We start from the raw sequence: 19119 nt of genomic DNA on the forward strand, positions 1-19119 counted from the left end.
GGCCACATGGAATCACAAGAGCGTTTGTAGTTAGAACTTTGCAAAATGTGAAAAACTGTAATAGCAGCACAAACACAGGAGAACAAATAAGCACCTTCTGTGATTAAACAGTGTAGGTGATATTTGGCAAACAGATAACAGCCTTAATGTTACGCTCCCTCAGTCATGACTTTCTCTCTCCCACACACACACACACACACGCACACACACACACACAGACACAAATATGTTCAGGCAAAATCAGGGGTGCTGTCTGTCAAAGCACAGGAAGTCTTCAAGGAAGGACAAAATGATGTCAGAAAGTGGGGCTGTTGCTTAGCAACCCAGCGTATTTCGTCAGGGTAGCGCAACAACACTGTAAAGACGGGAAAACGCATCTGCAGATGCATTCTGCATCAACCTTCAGAAATGTTGAGCTGTTTCGTGCCCTGAGCTACACACACACGCACACACACATTTTCCTCACACATATGACCACATGAGTCATCGGATGAATATGACTCATCTCCTCCAGAGGGGAGAATAAATGTATGATGAGGAATCAGTCTTTGTGGCCCAGTGACCTGCTGTAAGGAAGTTGAGAATGAACTGATTGACTGTCAACGAGAAAAGAACAAGAAAAAAAAAGAAAAGAACAAGAAAAAAAAGAAAAGAAAAACGACCCTTGTTTTGTGGGAGTGGCTCGGACTGCCGTCCAATAGGAAGACGGTTCTGGGTTCAGGTCCCAGACAGCCTTTATGTTCTCCTGGTGCAAATCTGAATTCCTCCACAACAAAATCCTGCATCTAAATGTGAGACTTTTAACTGTGCGAGTGAATATTAGTGAATATTTCTGTATATGATAGACTGACATCCAACGTCCTCCAGCAGGTTCACACAAGGGGATGATGTAAACTCATTGACAGATTGTCCTTAATTATGACATAGCAACACATCTGTGTTTATTTAAATGAGCATTTTGAAGTTCTTTACCAATTTACTTTCACTCCTTAATTTTTTTTCTCATTACAAACATCAATACATGCTTTTCCACTACAAATATGGAATATTGCCTAAATGTTGGCAACATTCTGCTTAATTAGGTCTGGACGATATAATGCATCACCATGCATGTTTCATATCAATCAATATCAATAATTATTGATTTGATTTTTGTTGTAAATATCTAAAATATTACCAAAGTGACAGTTCTTTTATGCGCACTGCGGTGTTTTTATTTTTAACCAGTTATGAGGCACAATGGCGAAAGCTGAAACTGCTGCTGCGCACGTTATACTCCACACGTTGTTGCTAGGTAACCAAAGTGACCTAGCAACGCTGTTGCTAGGAGACGGCCTACATCTCCCAGAGTGCCGCGCGGTTTTGGATCGGATTTCAGTGAATAATCTATGTAATCAATATTCTATCCATCGATATGGATCACCTGTCCATCGCGACATGTATTGAGGTTGATTGCTAATGTCAGAAAGAACATTAACAATTCTAGTGTTTCTATTAATGGGATTAAAATCATATGAATAAGCCTGTTCATGCAGTGAGTCACTAAAAATCGTAAAAAGTGTTGGTTTTTACAAACTTGGAACAGGAGGAGAATGAATGCCACTGCTTGCTGTTTGTCTTTATTAAAGACATTAAAGTCTGTGTCTTGGCTTTGTCAAAATCTGACGAAGCTTAAAAGTGCTTTTACGAAGCACAGTTCAGTAGAAATAACTGAAAAGCTGCAGCTCCTGTGCTGCGCTGTTGCCATGCAGCCAGACGGAGTCAGCCTTTTATTTTTTTCTAATTTAACAACTCTGCACTGAACCAACTCTCCGTACACCGATCCCCGTGTGTACCACCACAACCCTCCCTGTGCAACCCAGCATTTAGTCTATAAGCAATAATGAGGGTCCGCTCTGAAGGGGGGGGGAGCAGCGAGCAACCTTGATTGAACGCTGACTCCACTCCTCTGCTCCAAAGACGCTGCTCAAGCAATCCTCCTGCCCGTGTTTCTGCTAAAGTTCAGCCAGGATCATCGCTCTTCAGACGCAGGACCAGAGTTATTTCCTTCATTTGTCTGAACGCAAGAACCAAAACAAAACAAAGAAAAGTAAACGCCGCCTCTCAATAATCGTTAATGGTGACATAATGAAAGATGTGTGTGTGTGTGTGTGTGTGTGTGTGTGTGTGTGTGTGTGTGTGTGTGTGTGTGTGTGTGTGTGTGTGTGTGTGTGTGTGTGTGTGTGTGTGTGTGTGCTCAGGAGATGACCCATTCATGGCCTCCTCCGCTCACAGCCATACACACGCCCGGGAAAGCCGAGCAGACCAAGTTCCCCATCCCAAACAAGGTGAGAGCACACACTGCAAATGTGAAAAAAAATAATTCCTTTCTTCTTTTGAAATAACTAAAACACAAAATCTTATCAAGTTTTTTTTTTTTTTTTTTTTTTGAGTGCAATCACCTTAGCAAGATATATGAGCTTGTTTTAAGGAAATAATTCCTCAGTAGTGATGAAAATCTGTAAAAAGGGAAAAATGTCTTGTTACAAGTGGAATAATCGGCCAGTGGAACTGCATCATCCGCACTGAGGAATTATTGACCTGAATTTATGTTCAACGAGCTCAACGACAAGCAAATGCAGTGGCCACGTTTTGTTTAATTGATACAAATGGATGTCAGCCTGAAATCCGAAACTGAAAAAGCGTTTTGTACGTTTGCCTGATTAGACAGTAAGTTTGGAAAATTCCATTAGAAAAAGACATAAAGATATTAAAAAAACTCATTTCTTTCTGATTTTTTTTCTCTCCCGTTTGGCCAGGAGACCCAGCATGTGACCTCAGCCTACAACACCCAGAGTAAGTTTATCAGACTGCAAACACTCACAACAGCTGAAGCTACAACTGATGATGTGGTTTCAACAACGACATTCGGTGCACATGTGAGGAAGCGGTTTGGACTGATAAACACTGAAAGTTTGATAGAGTGTCTATGCAATTGATGTGAAAGTTACATGCGTGTGAGCTTGTATCATAAAGTGCGACGTTTCATCTCCAGGTTTTTCTGTGTATTACGCAAAACAGAAACAATGTTTTTGTAAAAGCTGACAGAGTTTCTCGATTCTGCGTCTGTTGCCCGGCAGCACCTCTGGTTCACATTCTAAATATGTAAATATTTCATTGCACAATACAGATTCATAAAAAAAAAATTTTTAAAACGGAGGAGCGAGTTTGATGGGAAGGAGTCAGAGTGAACCAGGCCTCTGACTCCTTTAACTGTGGAGTTTAGAGAAAATCCACCATGTTTATTATGTCTGTTTACGTAAATTGAGCGAAGTTGCCTCTCCCCTTCCCCATTCTCCTTCTTATTGAACAAAATTAGTGTCAAACATTTGTGCAGCAAAAATCTTTTGTTTGTGCCGCTGTCATTTTAAAGACATTGATAAATGTTTCCAGAGGTCACCAAAGGTCAACCAGCCAGTCCACACTGATAAAACCAAACAAATTGTCAATGTCAATCAACTGTGATACAAAAAAATGTTGCTGTACAAACATTTAAATTAATTTAAATAATCTTTTATTTTTTAGTTTGTCAATGTAACATTGGGAAGGACAGGTTGACCTTTAGTGACCAAGTTTTAGTAACCTCTGGATTTTTTTTTATTTTTATTTTGCTGTTATTATTTTTTAATTTAAAAAATGACAACAGCATAAACAAAAATATTTGCTGCACAAATGCAGCATCAAATTTCTTGAAATAATTTGTATTTTATTTTGTCAATGCGGCATTGGGAAGGTCATGTTGACCTTTGGTGACCTGTAGATTTGTTTTTGAGTTTTTTATCTGAGAAATTTTAGCGCCACAAACAAAACTGTTTTGCAGCACAAAAGTAGCACAAATTGATTGACACCATGTTTACTTTGCATTTCTTTGTAAACACTGACTGTAAGCATTTACTAATACCTTTAAAATGATAGCGATACAAACCAAAATTTTTGCAGCACAAACGTATGACAACCAAATTTTCTTCAACTGATGGAGGTGGGAGGGGGCCGACTTCACCTATGACCTTGATGTTCAAAGTCCAGTGCTGCTGGCGCCGAGCCGACGGCGTAAAAACTTTTTTGTGATGCAGCAGAATAACGAGAGGTAAAATTCTCCCTGCTGCAGTGACAAATCGACACAGAGAGATGCGCAACATCCTGAAACTTTGACTATTCACTTCTTTCATATCCCCCAGGCCCACAGCTGCATATGTGCAGCAATTCTGATAAAACTCTTCCTCAAGTGCTTTTCAGAGGCTGCTGATTTTTAAAAATTGTATTTTTTTCTTTACATTAAAGCCCGACTTAAAAGCTTTGAGATGTTTGCTGGGCGTCAGTGAAGCCGAACAGTTCCCGCCTCGCCTTTTCTGTCAGGAAGTGAAACTGCTGAGCAAAACAGGAATTCAAAGGACTCGGTTTGCAGAAAGAAAAAAATAGAAACGGCCTGAACAGCCACTAGGAGAAATAAATAATCTAGTCAGGTTTTATTGCAAAATGAGCGCTGCGCTCTTCAAAACCTGGCAACGCAAACAGACTGTGGCAGAGTCATTGTCCGGGGGCAAGAATGCTACACGACTCCGGTTATGTTAGTTTGGCTTCCGGTCAAGCACACAGACAAACCTTGACTTATGCAAAACGATGTCAAGAATGATTGAACGTCCTCTGTCGTCCTCCCCTCTTCCTCCTCTTCCTCCCGTTGTGTTGCAGAGAGGTGTTCGGTGCCAGCTAACAAACCCGCTGCTAAACCGTCCACTGCACCGCAGAAGTCGTGAGTACCTCTCCTCAAACACACACACACACAAAATGAGAATTTCTAAACCTGCTGCTGTTTCTGGAGCCTCAAGGTGAAATTAAACCTGACTCTTGGATGGAATTCACTCATGGTAGGAAGATGGAGGGAGGGGAGCAGGGGGGGGGAAATCGGATTGCGTGGATGAGAGCGGGAAAGTGCAGCTACATTAATTTAACCCCAGCCAGCAGCGTATTGCAACACCTCCACTCGCAGAGCGGGGCGAGACCGAGAAGGCAGAGACCCTGTGAGCCTTACAGATCCTGCGTTTAACCAGTCGAGTTGATCACTCGGCCACACAAATGTCAAACATTTTCATATGTCTGACCGATTCATTTTTTGTGGATTTTTATTTTTCTGTGGAACGCGACAAAATTGCCTTTGAACACTGTGTTCACTGAAAAACTCAAAATCCTACCAAGTATTTTTGGTCTGGTTCCTGGTGCAGGTATCTTGAAACAAGACAAAACTGACTTATAGAAAACTTTTTGGCAAGACACAGTAGCTTGTTTCAAGTTGATGGCAGATCATTTTACTTATAACGAAACAAAAAGCTACTTCGAAGATAGTTTTGTCTTTTTCCAAGCAAACTAAAATATTTACACTAGAAACTGGACCAAAAAAAGGTACTTGGTGAGATTCAGTGGCTTTGAGGTGCAGATATCATTTTGAGAGTTGAATCAAAATAGTCCAGTGGTGATGAAACAGTCTGAAATTCAAAAATAACAAAAATCTCACTGATTCACTGGGAAAGTTAAAAAGGAAGTTTTGTTGCTGCCAAATTTAATGTGTTTTGTTGAGCTGATTTTAGGCAATTAATTCCTTAATATTGATGAAAAAACTCCATGTTATAGATGAAACAATCTGCCAGTGGAACTAGAGCTTTCTCATCAATATTAAGGAATTAGTTACCAAAAACAAGCTCTTGTCTCATGCTGAAAAGTTACTTGTAACATTAATATATTTGCACTGGAAGCTGGTCTAAAACACTTTGTAAGATTTTGTGTTTTTTGAAGTGCAGTTTAGGTAAATGTTCGCACTGGATTTTAATTTCGGGAATGAAAAATTCTGCACACAAATGCACTTTTCAGACTTTTGCTGGTAAAAGATTGCATCATTTTCCGTCGAAATCTGGAGGACGGCCGTCATGAAATCTGAATAAAAATCATTTTTGTGACGACAACCTGATAAAATGCTCAAATGAATTAAAAATTTCTTGGCAATCTCCATGAATTAAACAATGACTAGATATTACTCATTCCTTGCATATTTTTGGAAAAGTGGTCAAATATTTGGGCTTTTCTTTTCACATGTAAAGCCAGTGTTAGCCAGTAAATCCTCATATATATAAATATATTTAAAAAGGGAGCTTTGCTTTGAAAACCTCGGGCGGCAGCCATTTAAATTGGCAGCTGAAAAGCGACCAGAGGCGTCCGCGTTTGAAGCGGCCAAATTAGAGCCGCGAGCCGCGTGTTGGGCTTCACGGTCCGTCCTTGAAGCCGGTCGATTCGTTCTGCACTCGGCCAAATCTGCGTCTGAACGTTTCTGCTCGGGAGTAATTCATATCTGTCATTGCCCCTTACATAGAGCAGATTCTCCCCCCTCCTCCTCCTCCTCAAAGTGCTTCAATTTTTATTTATTTTTTTTTATTTCTTTAGCGTTTCAGGTACTGACAAGAGCGGCTCGTCAGGCAGTAGGAATCCCTTCAGGAGATCCTCCTGTCATAACAATAGCAGCGCCGGCTCCCCGAAAAAAAGGAAGCAGTGTGTGGGTGTTGAGTGGGGGGAGAGACAGGGGGCTGTGTGTGTGTGTGAAACACTGCAGGAACTCGCTGGTCCACATACACACCTGAACCTGTGCGCTAACGAGCAGACGATGCTAATAGTGAGGTCGTGTTAATTTTTTCCTGAGAGATTAAAAGCACACGCAAAATTAATAACACGAGTGGTGATGGGACTTTTCAGGGTCACCGATTGATCGCATTTTAATCAAAAACCTTGACGACAAAAGAAGCGACGTTTTCTCATTTAAAAGCCTTTTTTTGCCGCTAAGTTATTGATTGAACAGACATGTTTATATAGCTTTACGTCTTTTGTTTGGGTAAATCAAAAACTACTTTGGCCACGATGGTTTCCTTTTTGTAAACATTGTATTTATTGAATTTTCGTGACACAAAACAAGTGATACATTTGATGTCATGTTTACATTAAATTACTTAATCCACAACTTAAACAAAAAGAAATATCAAAGGAACAAAACAATAATTAAGACTTCGCCATCTGCATCGCTCATAGTGATTCTGGAACCTTGTCAGCAGTGAACGGGTTTCTTCAGAGCGTTAGCTGCTTTAGTGACGTTAGCAACGTCGGCCACCTGGGCCAGCTTAGCATCGGGGACATCTCAATGCTACATGGTTAGCATCGGGATGCTTTTTTAGAGCTGAATAGCTTCAGGTGGAAGCTAACTCCTTTCAGCACAACTTCCAACATAACAGGAGCTTTTTCCAGCGTGCGATCAGATAACGTTTTTGAAGTAAAAATGAAGCAAAAGCGGCTTTTGTCGTCCATCGCTGTTGTCTGCGGACGTCGTCCGCGCATCAGATTTACGGGCGTACCAAAAACACGCAAACACAAAGGTTCCGGCTCTGGATTTTACGTAAAATAAAAGATAGCCAGATTAGTTGCGTTAAAATGTTCAACGCGTAAAAATCTATGTACTTAGTTGAAATGACCGTGTTACAGTCTCAGCCCAAAGTAGAAGTAAGTGGGGCGTCCAGGTGAAAAACAATCCTCGCTTTGTGTCGCTGTTCACTGAAACCTTAACATCTGGTAGGATTTTCCTTCATCCTTCTGCCCCAACATGAGTCACCGGCACCGTTTCAGCAATGTAATCCATCCGTTTACTGGAAACAGTCTTCAAAGGGAACAACAGGTGAGGCAGACGGCCATGGCTGCAGTAACCCATCTGCCCCTGTGTGTGTGTGTGTGTGTGTGGGTGTGTGTGTGTGCGCGTGTGTGTGGGTGTGTGTGTGCAGGATGCTGGAGGATGACCTGAAGATCAGCAGTGATGAAGATGAAGCTGAACAGCAGGTGAGGTCGCTCTGTAGTTCATCTTCAAGTTTTGTCGCTATTATTCACGTTAGTATTGTGATAACAACATTTAGGATAAATATTATTTATTACTTCTTTGTATGACTGTGACTGTGTGTCACAGTGATAACAGCCCCACAAACGCAAACGGTGCTTTTGAAAAACATTCCCATTTGTAATATTCTTCTACAGGACAAATCACTTCCTCACACGAGGAAGTGATTTGTATCACTACACGTGTTAGCTGTGTTTAATCGTACTTTCAAATGTTTTGATGCTTATTAATTCTTTCACCGTATTCAACGAGACGTCAGGTAAATATTGTTTAAAGATGGCAATAAATACACTTTCCTAATTATTTACTTACTTTTTTCTGATGAATCGGAATTAGAATATTTCAAATCAGCCCCATTCACAGCTTGAAGACGCTGTTAGGAGTCCAGGGTCAAACGGCTGCTCTGCTGCTAACTAAAGTTAACATGTAGAGCTGGAGGAAGCGGCCCTGATGCCAATCTCACCACGTAACCTCTCTGATCCGGAGTCGGAAACATTACTGTAGCGCCGCGAGGTCGGCAGACGCTCACATCCTTTTCCTCGGCTCCCAGCAAAGCCAGGAATCCATCAGAGACCTTTTCTTCTTTTCATTTTTTTTAATGAGATCAAACTAGCTGCTGCTGCTGCTGCTGAGATCTCCGAACACGGCAATCTTCAAATGTCATGTTTGTTTATTGCGCCTGTGCTCTCCAAATCGAATTACAGAAGCATTTCAAGGATCATCGATAAAAGTGCGACTAATTAGGAGTGTCACAGAAAAGTCTGGGTTCCTAAATAAATGGGAAATCTGGAGGACGGCCGTCATGGCGGCAGGCACAAACTCTCCCAGGAGTTTTTTTCTCTTTTCTTTTTTTTTTTTTTTTTTTTTTGCTCCTTTTTGTGGTTGTTTAGCAACAGGATCACCAGAATGCAAGTCTGTTTACACACCAGCTCCAGGAAGGAAACATAGAAAGCGCTCATTATTGTCCGACATGCATGAAGTCATTTGAGGATAACTGAGTCACCACTTTCCATACTTTTTGATCAGGTGATTAACTGTACGTTTCAAATCATGCAAATGAAAATTTTAGTCCATTTTGTGATCAATTGATTCGTTGCTTATGGCGACGGGCCTGATTGTGACTAAAACTGCTACGGAGGCCGGCATCATTTCTGCTCCACTTCTGACCCGCTCACAAACAATCAGCAGCTTGTCCTTGTGTAAAACATAGCAGCAGTGAACGGAAGTAGCTAAAAGTCACTTTTTCACACTCCATCTGCCATCTTTATTTGTGGCGTAACTTCAGTACCGTAATTTTAGTAGAAGTTCTGGGTTTTGGAAAAAGGCTCAAACTTTATGATGTGTTTGAATCTGGAAGAGTGTGTCCTGTCCGCTTAACACTTTGTCGTGTTTTATCCCATTTTTTCCCCCCGTAGAAGCTGCGGTGTCATCGTGTTTGGCCTGTGTCCGCTGAATAAGGAATCCAGATTTTACCGCTGCGGGTCACGTTGAACAAGGACGGAGCTGTTGTCCTGTTTTCATTGTTTGGGTTTTGTCCCCCGTATGAAAATTGGCAGTGTGGCCTTCTCTTTGCTAATCACTGTCATCACGCGCTAATGATGCCAGAGATGAGTTCAAAGCAGTCAGTGGGGTCCTGCTTCGGTTTCTCCCCCGCCGCGCAGACGGATATCAGCGCTCATCAAAGCGTCCGCCAGATATTCTCCGTTAATGAAAAGATACGGATTCCTCTCATCCCCTTTTAACTCCCCGTTTGATTACATAATTACGACCGGGGTAAGACATAATAATTATAAACGATGGCAGGTCATTTATAGTGGTTTTAGTTGTTGTAATTACGCTGAAATGAGATCTTTTAATCACAGATATTTAGTGTGCATTCAGAAGCGCGCCCTGACGCTGAATTATTCCTGGCGTGGCGAGGAGACGGGATGAAAAAGGAAGTGGTTATTAATTTATCGTCTCCATGCATATATTCATTTATTTTCGCTGTCTTTAGAGGCACTGTGAGTTCTTTGCCAGTTAAACATGTACTTTATTCAAGTAATATTAAATGTCAGTGTTAATAATGTAAACTTCACGTCGATGCGTTCCAGTCAGGCACTTTTTGTCCCTGACGCCGAACTGGGTCACTTCAGAACAGGCGGTTTGAGATGCTGACAAAGTCCATGTCTGGTACTTGGTTGAGATCAATGCCACGGACAAAGTGCTCCGAACTGGCACACTGAATTTCACCATTACAGACAAATGCTGTGAGTCTATTCTATTTACCTCCATTACCAGTTAGGCTAAAGCATCTATTTAAATCACTTAGAGCATTATTGATCATTTCTTTGGAAAGAAATGTAATAAAAACCACTTTGTATTACCAAAATGATAGTTGTTTAGCTCCTTCCTGTTTTAGATCGACCAAGATCAACAAAATTATTTATCTTTTCTCGACAATAGGTAGATCTTTTTGGTTCTTTACTTCAATATATGTTTTTTCAGAGAGTTTAGCTTTTTCTTTTTATTTCTCAACCAGAAGAAGTAAAGTAGTTTTACTTTTCTTTTTTTGTTTGTTTGTTTGTTTTCTTTTCGCCACTAATCTCTGAGTAAGACTGGCTCAGGGAACAGAGCGGAAAAGAAAAGATGGCAGCGTCGGAGATCTCGAGATAAAGACAGACGACAGAAAAGCAGCTGAACGGCAGCAAAGACGAGAAGCGCGAGATGAATCCAGCGGCATTTATCTGCGGACGCCGCTAACAGGCTTATAGCAAATGAGTGCATGGTGTATTATCAAGCCTTTATAGCCCCAAGTAAAAACATTAAAAAAAAGACATTGGTAATCAAACACATGGACAGCCGTGTATTACACACATGCACCCACAGAGACACGCATGCAGCCGTGTGAGGCTCCACTCCCAAGAATTTATGGCAGCAAACACACACACACACACACACTATCATTAGTATGCTGTGGCAGAGCGCGGTGAGGGCAGCAGAGGAGGATGATGAATATGTTTTTGGCAAAGAGCAAAAGAGACGGAGGAGAGAAGGGAATTGGAAGACGGCGCGCAGGAAGGAGAGATAGAGGAGAGAGGGAGAAGGTGCGGCGACGGGAAGCGGAAAGCGGCGCCTAATGACTACAGAAACTGACAGGAAACAACAGGCCAATTTCCCGGCGCGGGGCTGTCCTTTGTCCCCGGCCGATCCCCGCGGTCCGAGCTAAGTCGGGCTCAAAAGGTTCCGTCTTCATGCGAACACGTCCGACTCCCTCAAATTTGAGTTTGTCAAGTAAAAAAATTAGATGAAAAAAAAAAAATACAAGGAGGTATTCTGAGGTGCTCTCCTATTTCTTTTTTCTTGTGCAGTGTGTGTGCTGGTTGCCTGACATGTAACATTCAGCAGGAGAGCTAGTCGGAGGAGAGTTTGTTTCGGTAAAGTGTCAGGTGAAGGAATGGTGGTAGAACTCCATCTGGTCGGCTCATCTCAGGCTATTTATATAATACTACAGTAAGAGTCACCGGCAGGCACTTTGCAGAGGACGGTCCAATTCAGTCGAATCTACTCAGTTTTGGTTCCGGTGCGGAATGAGTGACAGGACAGGAAGCGAGGACAGGAAGCGAGCGCGGGGGCTTCCAGAGACCGTCTGATCGGAGAAACTCCTCTTTCAGCAGAATGTGATCCTGTTGAGGCTCACCACAGATTGTATTTGAAGCCCTGAGCGAATCTGAAGTTTTTTTTTTATTTTTTTTTTGCGGATCTGAAGTTCCTGCATCGGGATGACGAATGGATGACGTCATACGTGTTGCTCTGAGGAATACCGGGACTTGTAAGCCACGCCCCTTTTGGTTCCGCCGTCAACTGCGTGCTCTGAATGCACACGGGACCCATCTTTGGAAGTATGGACCATACAAAGACCACATGGGAACATTTTCAAACGTTTGGGCAACTGATGGATGGATGAGATGTGAAATAATCTTTATAACTTCGTTAGCTAGCTGCTGTTATCCTCACAGTGCTTAGAGATAATCCATATCTGGGTTGCGACAGGCTGGCGGTCTGTCCAGGATGACCCCCGCCGCTCGCCCGGAACGATAGCTGGAGATGCACCAGCACGTCCCGACCCCAATAGGGACAAGGGTCAACAGAAAATGGATGGCTGGATGGATTGTCTGTGGCTTTGTGATCTTTTTTCCTAGCTCAACCCTGCCACAAAAGAAAGAACATGACTTTTTTATTGGTCTATTTGTTAAAACCGTCACCACGTCGTGACAGATCAGCTAGGAAAAGATCAGTCTCCTGCACCTCCTTCTGAAGAAACGTATCACTTTGGACCAGAAGCAACCATTCAGAGCCAGGGGGAGGGTCTTATTGCTGTCAATCAACACAACACTCATGCTGCTAAATGTGCCTATGGTGGAGAAGCAATATGCCATTGCAGGAAAACTGTTTATCCATCGTCATCTTTTAAATGATGAATTAAATGGCTAACCTGCCACTCTACAGAGCTCTGCTAATGAGCTAACGTTGGAGCCAGGTGTGCTGAAGCAGAGAGACATCTGAAAGTTACAAGACTCCTGACCGTGAGGACTGGAGTTTGAGACCTCCGCCTTAAAGATCTGCTGCTGCCGTCATGGTACCTGACGCCAAGGGTCCAAGCCGTAACCCGGTCAGTGACGTTTGGCGTCAAAACTGCAAGCAACAAACCACCGGCGACGGTCAGTGCAACGAATCACATCAAATCTGGATTGCTGCCACTGAAAATTTCCCTAAATATGGCAATTTCCTAAAGCGAAGATTCGGTCGCTGTCGTACTTTCAGCCAAGGAGCAAGAGTTGCATCAGGAGAACAGATTTCACACTTGGCGTTCAGGTGTTGGCGCCACTTTGTGGAGTCTCTCGTGCTGAAACAAACCGTGAGGACAAGCACCGAATTTATTGTCTGGTTTCTGTTTAAGACGTTGTGGGCGTCTTGTTAAGTCTTCACCGCCAGGCCTGCTGTGAAACGCCGGGACGTCTGGCACCCACATAAAAATAGGGAATCGTATACGTCCCGCTGCTCTTTAAGCTCTCTCTTTGCTTTTGCTGCATTTTTTTTCTCCCCTTCCTTTTTGTCGGGAGCAACACTTCCAGCCGGCGGAGACGGCACGTCTGAACGCCGGCCGGGTTGTGCTTTATTTAAATCCGAGCCAAGCCACCAGCCGGGTTAATATATTCACACAAAGATCTTCTCCGCGAGCTTCCCTCAAGTCTCCAAAAGGCAAAGATCTCAGGAGGTTTGTTGTTGTAGCCTGCAGCTCTGCATCGATCTCCCAGAAACTCCACTGGGTCAGTTAATCACCTTATTCCTAGAGAGGGCAGGAAATAACAAGCCGGAAAGGAGAAAATGTCCCTTTTTTCTTTCTTTTGCCGTTCAGTAATTCATTTTAATTGCTGAGCAACAGTCCTGGAAGAGAAAACACTGGCTTGACATTTGGAGAAATTGGGTTTTCTTTCGTTTGTTTGTTTGCTCGGTTCTGCTTTGTTTGTTTGTTGTTGTTTTTTTGTAATTGACGTACAGAACTGCAGAACGGTGAGGAAGAGGAGGAGGAGCTTTCCTGCCAAACAGTTTTCTGAACGGGACAAAAGTTAGAAAGGGAGGAATGGAGAGAGAATTTGCTTAATATCTGCAGACTGTGCTGAATCATCCCGGTTTTGTTTTTCTGTGTGTTTCATTTATGTATTTCCACAGGACCAAATAAACACAGGCTGGAGTCACTGCACCACAAGTCATGTCAAAATCTTCTGTCTTTCATATTTTGTGTCAAAATGTCCGTCTTTAGACACTAATATTCCCTGAGTTTTCTATTAGTCTAGCAAGTAGCGTCGCGCAAATGTATATTTTTAATTACCGTAAGCACCAATAACTTCATGGAACAACTAAATATAATTTTACTCATAAGTGAAAAGCGTGCAAACATGTCACGTTATAAAATAAAAAAAATCATGAAATATATGTAATTCAAATATTGATTTGTTGATGACGTGATCAGTGGTATTGACAAGAAAATACATCTTAAAAAAAGTTGTGCAAATAATAAAAATGACTAAATCTGAAATTGCAGTGGCAACAACATAATTTACATACATAAAGAGGCAGTGAGAGTAAAGGAGTTTCTCTTCTTCACTCCTTTTTGAGCTCAGCGCATCCTTATGTGTGTCTAAATACAGAATTATTATACAGAACAAGAATTGGATAACTCAGATAATGTATTACTCTGTGCTCAGTATCTTATTATATTTCGCTTTGTTTTTACCTCTCAAGGGGCATATAATGTATTGTTTTCTTTTATATGCCTCACAATTAAGCAATAATTTAGCTTTTTTACCTTTTCTCGTGTTCAGCACAAACTTCAGTTTATTTCAGAAATTTTATGTGAGCAAAACAAATCAGAATACAAATTGATTAAAAGTCACATGGTTTTTAATCATTTCAAAAAAATTTGTTCCCCTAATGCTAACGCGCTACACTAACGCGGTACTTAGTGTTAACGCGCTAACTTCAATTCAAGTTGTATCTGTCCTTGAAATCCTACAACCCCCAGACACCAGGTTACTGTATGTTTTGTTTCTTTGGAGAAGGAGATAAAAGGTGAGGAGAGGAAATGGAACTGTCTTCCCTCCCTTCAGAATAAGAGCATGAATATAATAGGCTGACTATGTGAAATAAATCTCAGCAGTCGATGAACAAAACATGAACAAAGATGTCGAGCTTCATTCAACTGTAAGTTTACAAAACAGTGAAAAAGTGAATTAGTGCCTCAGAATTCATCTGGAAATGTCAATTTAGAGGAAGCAAAGTGCGCTAAATGGTTTTTAGCGCTAAAATAACGTTAGCGAGAAATAGCATGTTGTTAGCATGTTGAGAACGCTCCAGTTCTTGTGTCCAGTTGTAACGATGGCGGGTTAAGTGCATCAGTCAGACACACAAACAAAGCCAGCTGCTGAGACCGAGTGTCTAAATGTCTCTGTGCGTCTTTGTCCTTACAGGTGTCTGACAAGACCAAAGCCAGAAGCGCAGCGCTGAGGTAAGACCAGCAGTCCCGCTCTGTTTGTTTTTCTGTTGCCCCTTTGGATGTGTCATGTTGCGTTGCTTGAAAACCACATTCGGTCTGAATGAGGACGAGCCGAGACAAGAAGCTATGAATAAATGCTCGGTTCTGGATGAATCCCTGGAACGTTTCTTTAACGTCGTTGAGGCAGGGGACATTACACTCAACGTCTGCGCGACCGGCCTGAATGCGCCGCGCAGACGTTGAGTTAAATTCCAAAGATGGAGCGGGGGTGAGAGTAGTTCGTTTTTCAGCATTCGGAATATTCCAAGGTCATCGCAGCCAAGGTCAGAGCGCCAGAGTTGTAATCGACTGAAGCATCCGAGGTGACAGGTGACCCCACGATGACCCCAGTCAGCAGCCTGCACTCACTCACTTTTACAGTCACTAGTGAAATCTAAATCTGAGCTGCTGTCGTCTTAATACTGATGAGAAAAGATGCCATATTTATGGGATTAAAATCCAACAATTATTGTATTAAAAGAGAAAACGAAACACAGCTTTGTGATTTACAAGGACGGCTCTAAATCGCCTATTAAAGAAAAATTGACCGGGACTTAAAGTTTGCCTCGATGGTGGAACATGTAGATGCTTTCTCTGAGGTTACGCAACGTTTTGCTTTGGGAAGGAAGCAGGTGTCAGAAGTCAGTGTTTGAGAGAGAGGGAGCCGACATGCTATGGATGTCGCTAAGCAGCTTGATGTCCCTTGAGAATGTTTCCCTTGACTCTCCAAACTAATTTCCAAGAATTGCAAACAGATTCCCAAGGAGAGATTTTAACAAATCAAAAAGATCATGGGTTTACTTGTGGGTTTTTTTGTTTGTTTATTTTTGGGGTTTTTTACAGAAGTGCCAAATAGACCCAGTAAGCCCAAACCCACTCTGGCTGTCTGTGCTAGAAACCTCAATGACAGGTTTCTATTGACTTGATTGGCACCTGCTCCCAGTTTAGCTGTTAAAACATTTTTAATTGGAATTCAAAAGAATAGTGCAGCTGAACCAGAATCTTATTTCCTATAATAGTAATTGTGACTATTTTACAAATGGATGGGTGGATGGATAGACATGCTGGTAGCTAGCCTGGTAGTTAGCTCGATAGACAGACCGATAGCCTTATAGATAGCTAGCTGGTTAGATAACCAGATAAGTAGATACTTTTGTTCTGAGTTTTAACTGTGCAGGATAAAACTTCATTGGTGGAAGAAAGTTGACGACGATCTGACTCGGTCTATTTGTGTTGGACCTTCAGGGGCCGCCGTGCCGGAGTCAATGAGTTGTGTGTGTTACGAGTCGGAACCAGAAGCGAGTGCAGCTAGCCGGCGGCAGCAGAAGTCACGGTGTCATCGTTAACAACTTCTCTGTTGTCGGTGGAGGCCTTCATGCTGAGCATTCGGCTCTGTGTGGGCAGCTCACGATTGGGCGTTAATATCTGGGCGAAAACGTCGCCCGGGATGTCGCTGATAAACTTGACGGATAACTTGGTTGGGTTTTTTATTGTTCTTTTTTCCCTTAGAAATTTTCTAAACCCTGACTGATTAAACCATCCAGATTTTTCGCATTTCTTTTTTTTTTCTGTTTTTTTTTTAATAAATGAGGCGATCTGTGTTTGCAGTCTGAATGCATTAGTATGCCAGTCTGGAGTGTGTCTGTGTGTGTATTGGGGGAAAGAGGGAGTGTGTGTGTGTGGGGGGGGGGAGTTGTAGGGAGAAAGTGAGTGTGCTCTGTGTCTGTGTGTGCCCCGGGCCATGTGTTACTCTGCTAACGCTAATGAGCCCATTCACTCTGCAGTCCAATCTACTGAGCACACACACACACACACACACACACACACACTGCAGGGACTGTGGGACTGGAGACGCTGCGAGCGATCCGCTGGCTTTATCCCCCACGGACGGCAGCGCTCGCTGTTTAACCCATAATTCTCACACCGCCCTTACAAACACACATCCTTATTTTAACCTGGCGCTGACAGCCTCATCCATACACCAGCAGACTCACACACACATGTCATCACTTCGCCATGATCTTTATTCGAGGGAAAGTGCCCGCAGTGACGGGGATTTGTCTCTTTTAGATTTCTGCCGGCGATTTTTTGGGGGGTTTGCATAGCCAACGCGAGCGGTGACGCAAACCTGCTGAGACGTGAGTGGATGGATGAGCTCCGACGAAGTGAAGCTCGTCAGAAATGAAGGCCCTCGCGTTCGGGAGGGATCAGACGAGGAAGCAAGTTGGGCCGTCGGGCCTGCGCTCTGTGGCACTGGAGGAATCCACGGATAGTTAGATAGATTTTCCCCGCTGCTAATAACTACTCTGCTCTCTTTCTCAACTCTGACTCCCACAGAAGATTCACTCTGCGGTCAGAGTAAATTCTTCATGCTTGAACGGATTTCTTTTCTGGTTTTTTTTTTAAGGTATTTCAATACACTGAAAGGCATTTCTCAGAGCGAATCATTTCTGACTGGCCGAGGTCAACCAGACGGCCTGAAGGGATTTACAGAGCCTCGCAAAAGTATTCAGAGCTCTTCATCTTTTATTTAAATTTCATTTCATACCTAACACAATTTTCTATTGACCTTTTTAAACGATGAATCAAGACAAAATAATGCATTGAAGACAAGAGGAAGAAAAGGCTTTGCAGTAGTGAAGGCTGAGAGTTTTTAGTCAATTTATCGGATTCAGACTAAACTCTCAAAATGGGAAATAAGATTGTTATCTCTAAGAGTCGCTCTTCTACAAACGTGGAAATCGTGTGTGGGAATTGTCATGAAATTCTTCCTCTGGGAACATTTTGGGGAGTTTCAGTGGAAACTTTAGACTTTTACAGGAATTTTTGAACACTTATTTTATTTTATCGCACAGCCAAAACACATCACAGGCTTCTGCAAGCAAGTTCAAATTAGAAAAACGATTTAACATTAAACGGTGCTAAGCCGTCGTCACTACGTGTTGGATCCGTGGCTGGGCCTGAAGCGCCACGCCAGTCAGAATGTAACCATATTCCCACTTCTGCCGTCCCAACAACACCCAGTTCTGTCTGTTCTGGGGGCTGAGTCAGAGACAGGAAAGGGGACGACACACCGAACAAGAACCGAGTCCAGCTGGGCTGACCGAACCTGGATCCAAATGCATTTGACTTGTTCTTTAATCTCAGATCTACAGTCACTTTCAAAACAAAAACAGAACAAAATACGACTTTACAGGCCAATAATTGACCAAAAAACGACTGAAGCTGTTCTGGACTCAGCAGCCAGCAGTAATGAAAGATATCTACTGTTCATGGACATGAGTATATTCACGGATTACATGTAAATATGCATGTATTTATATATATATATATTATATAATATATATATATATATATATATATATATATATATATATATATATATATATATAATTACACATACATTGCATACACTAATGGCTACACAATACCTACACAGCAGTAGTTTTTATCATTTTAAAGTTCTTTTAAAGCTCATCAAAAATAAAAATAACTTGAAATCATCATTCAGTTCATTCCACTGTTTGACGCCAATAACTTAGTTTTCTCTTTCGCTCGTTCAGATATTAACAAATCTTGTAAATTATATTTACTCTCTCAAATCGTTTCTGAATTGTAGGAGGAAGACTTTAGTTCAAAGCTTCATGCACTATTGCCAGTACTTTTTATACGCACAGTCTTTGAATTTTTAAATCTTATTTTCAATAAAATGTTCATAAGTGAGCCTCATGGCTATTTGTTGGTAACTTAAATAATACGTCAACAGTTGTTTTATTTGCATTTCCAACTTCACTACACTGGGACTTTTTTTCCTATGGTCAGGGCCTGTCCTTGTTTTTAGGACATGTAAGCAAAATTAAAGACATAGTTTTTTTGTGTTTTTTTTTTTTTTTTGACTAAAAAGAATCTATTTCGCTGTTTACCTTCATGGGATTCCCTGTCCAGCTTCTCTGCTGAAGAAAGGCTGTTCCCATATCACGATGCTGCCACTACCATGTTTCAAAGTTAAGTCAGGACGGTGTGCAGTGACGGACGGACGAACGTGTTGTTGTGGGTTCACAGCCGAGCCAGCTTCTCTCCACGGCACAGC

The 19119-nt window shown here is 42.1% G+C and overlaps 1 protein-coding gene across 1 annotated transcript in view; it reads left to right on the top strand.

Moving 5' to 3' along the window:
- Positions 1–19119, top strand: part of aff2 (AF4/FMR2 family, member 2) — a 161829-nt gene that overhangs the window by 104716 nt on the left and 37994 nt on the right. The window contains exons 6-10 of the mRNA XM_055034084.1: positions 2241–2327; positions 2799–2835; positions 4729–4789; positions 7845–7899; positions 14965–15002. Of these exons, the coding sequence (XP_054890059.1) occupies positions 2241–2327; positions 2799–2835; positions 4729–4789; positions 7845–7899; positions 14965–15002 (278 nt within the window). The remainder of the gene's footprint in view (positions 1–2240; positions 2328–2798; positions 2836–4728; positions 4790–7844; positions 7900–14964; positions 15003–19119) is intronic.

The sequence above is a fragment of the Poeciliopsis prolifica genome, unplaced genomic scaffold, assembly GCF_027474105.1.
Source record: "Poeciliopsis prolifica strain line A6 unplaced genomic scaffold, Auburn_PproV2 SCAFFOLD009, whole genome shotgun sequence".
NCBI lineage: Eukaryota > Metazoa > Chordata > Actinopteri > Cyprinodontiformes > Poeciliidae > Poeciliopsis > Poeciliopsis prolifica.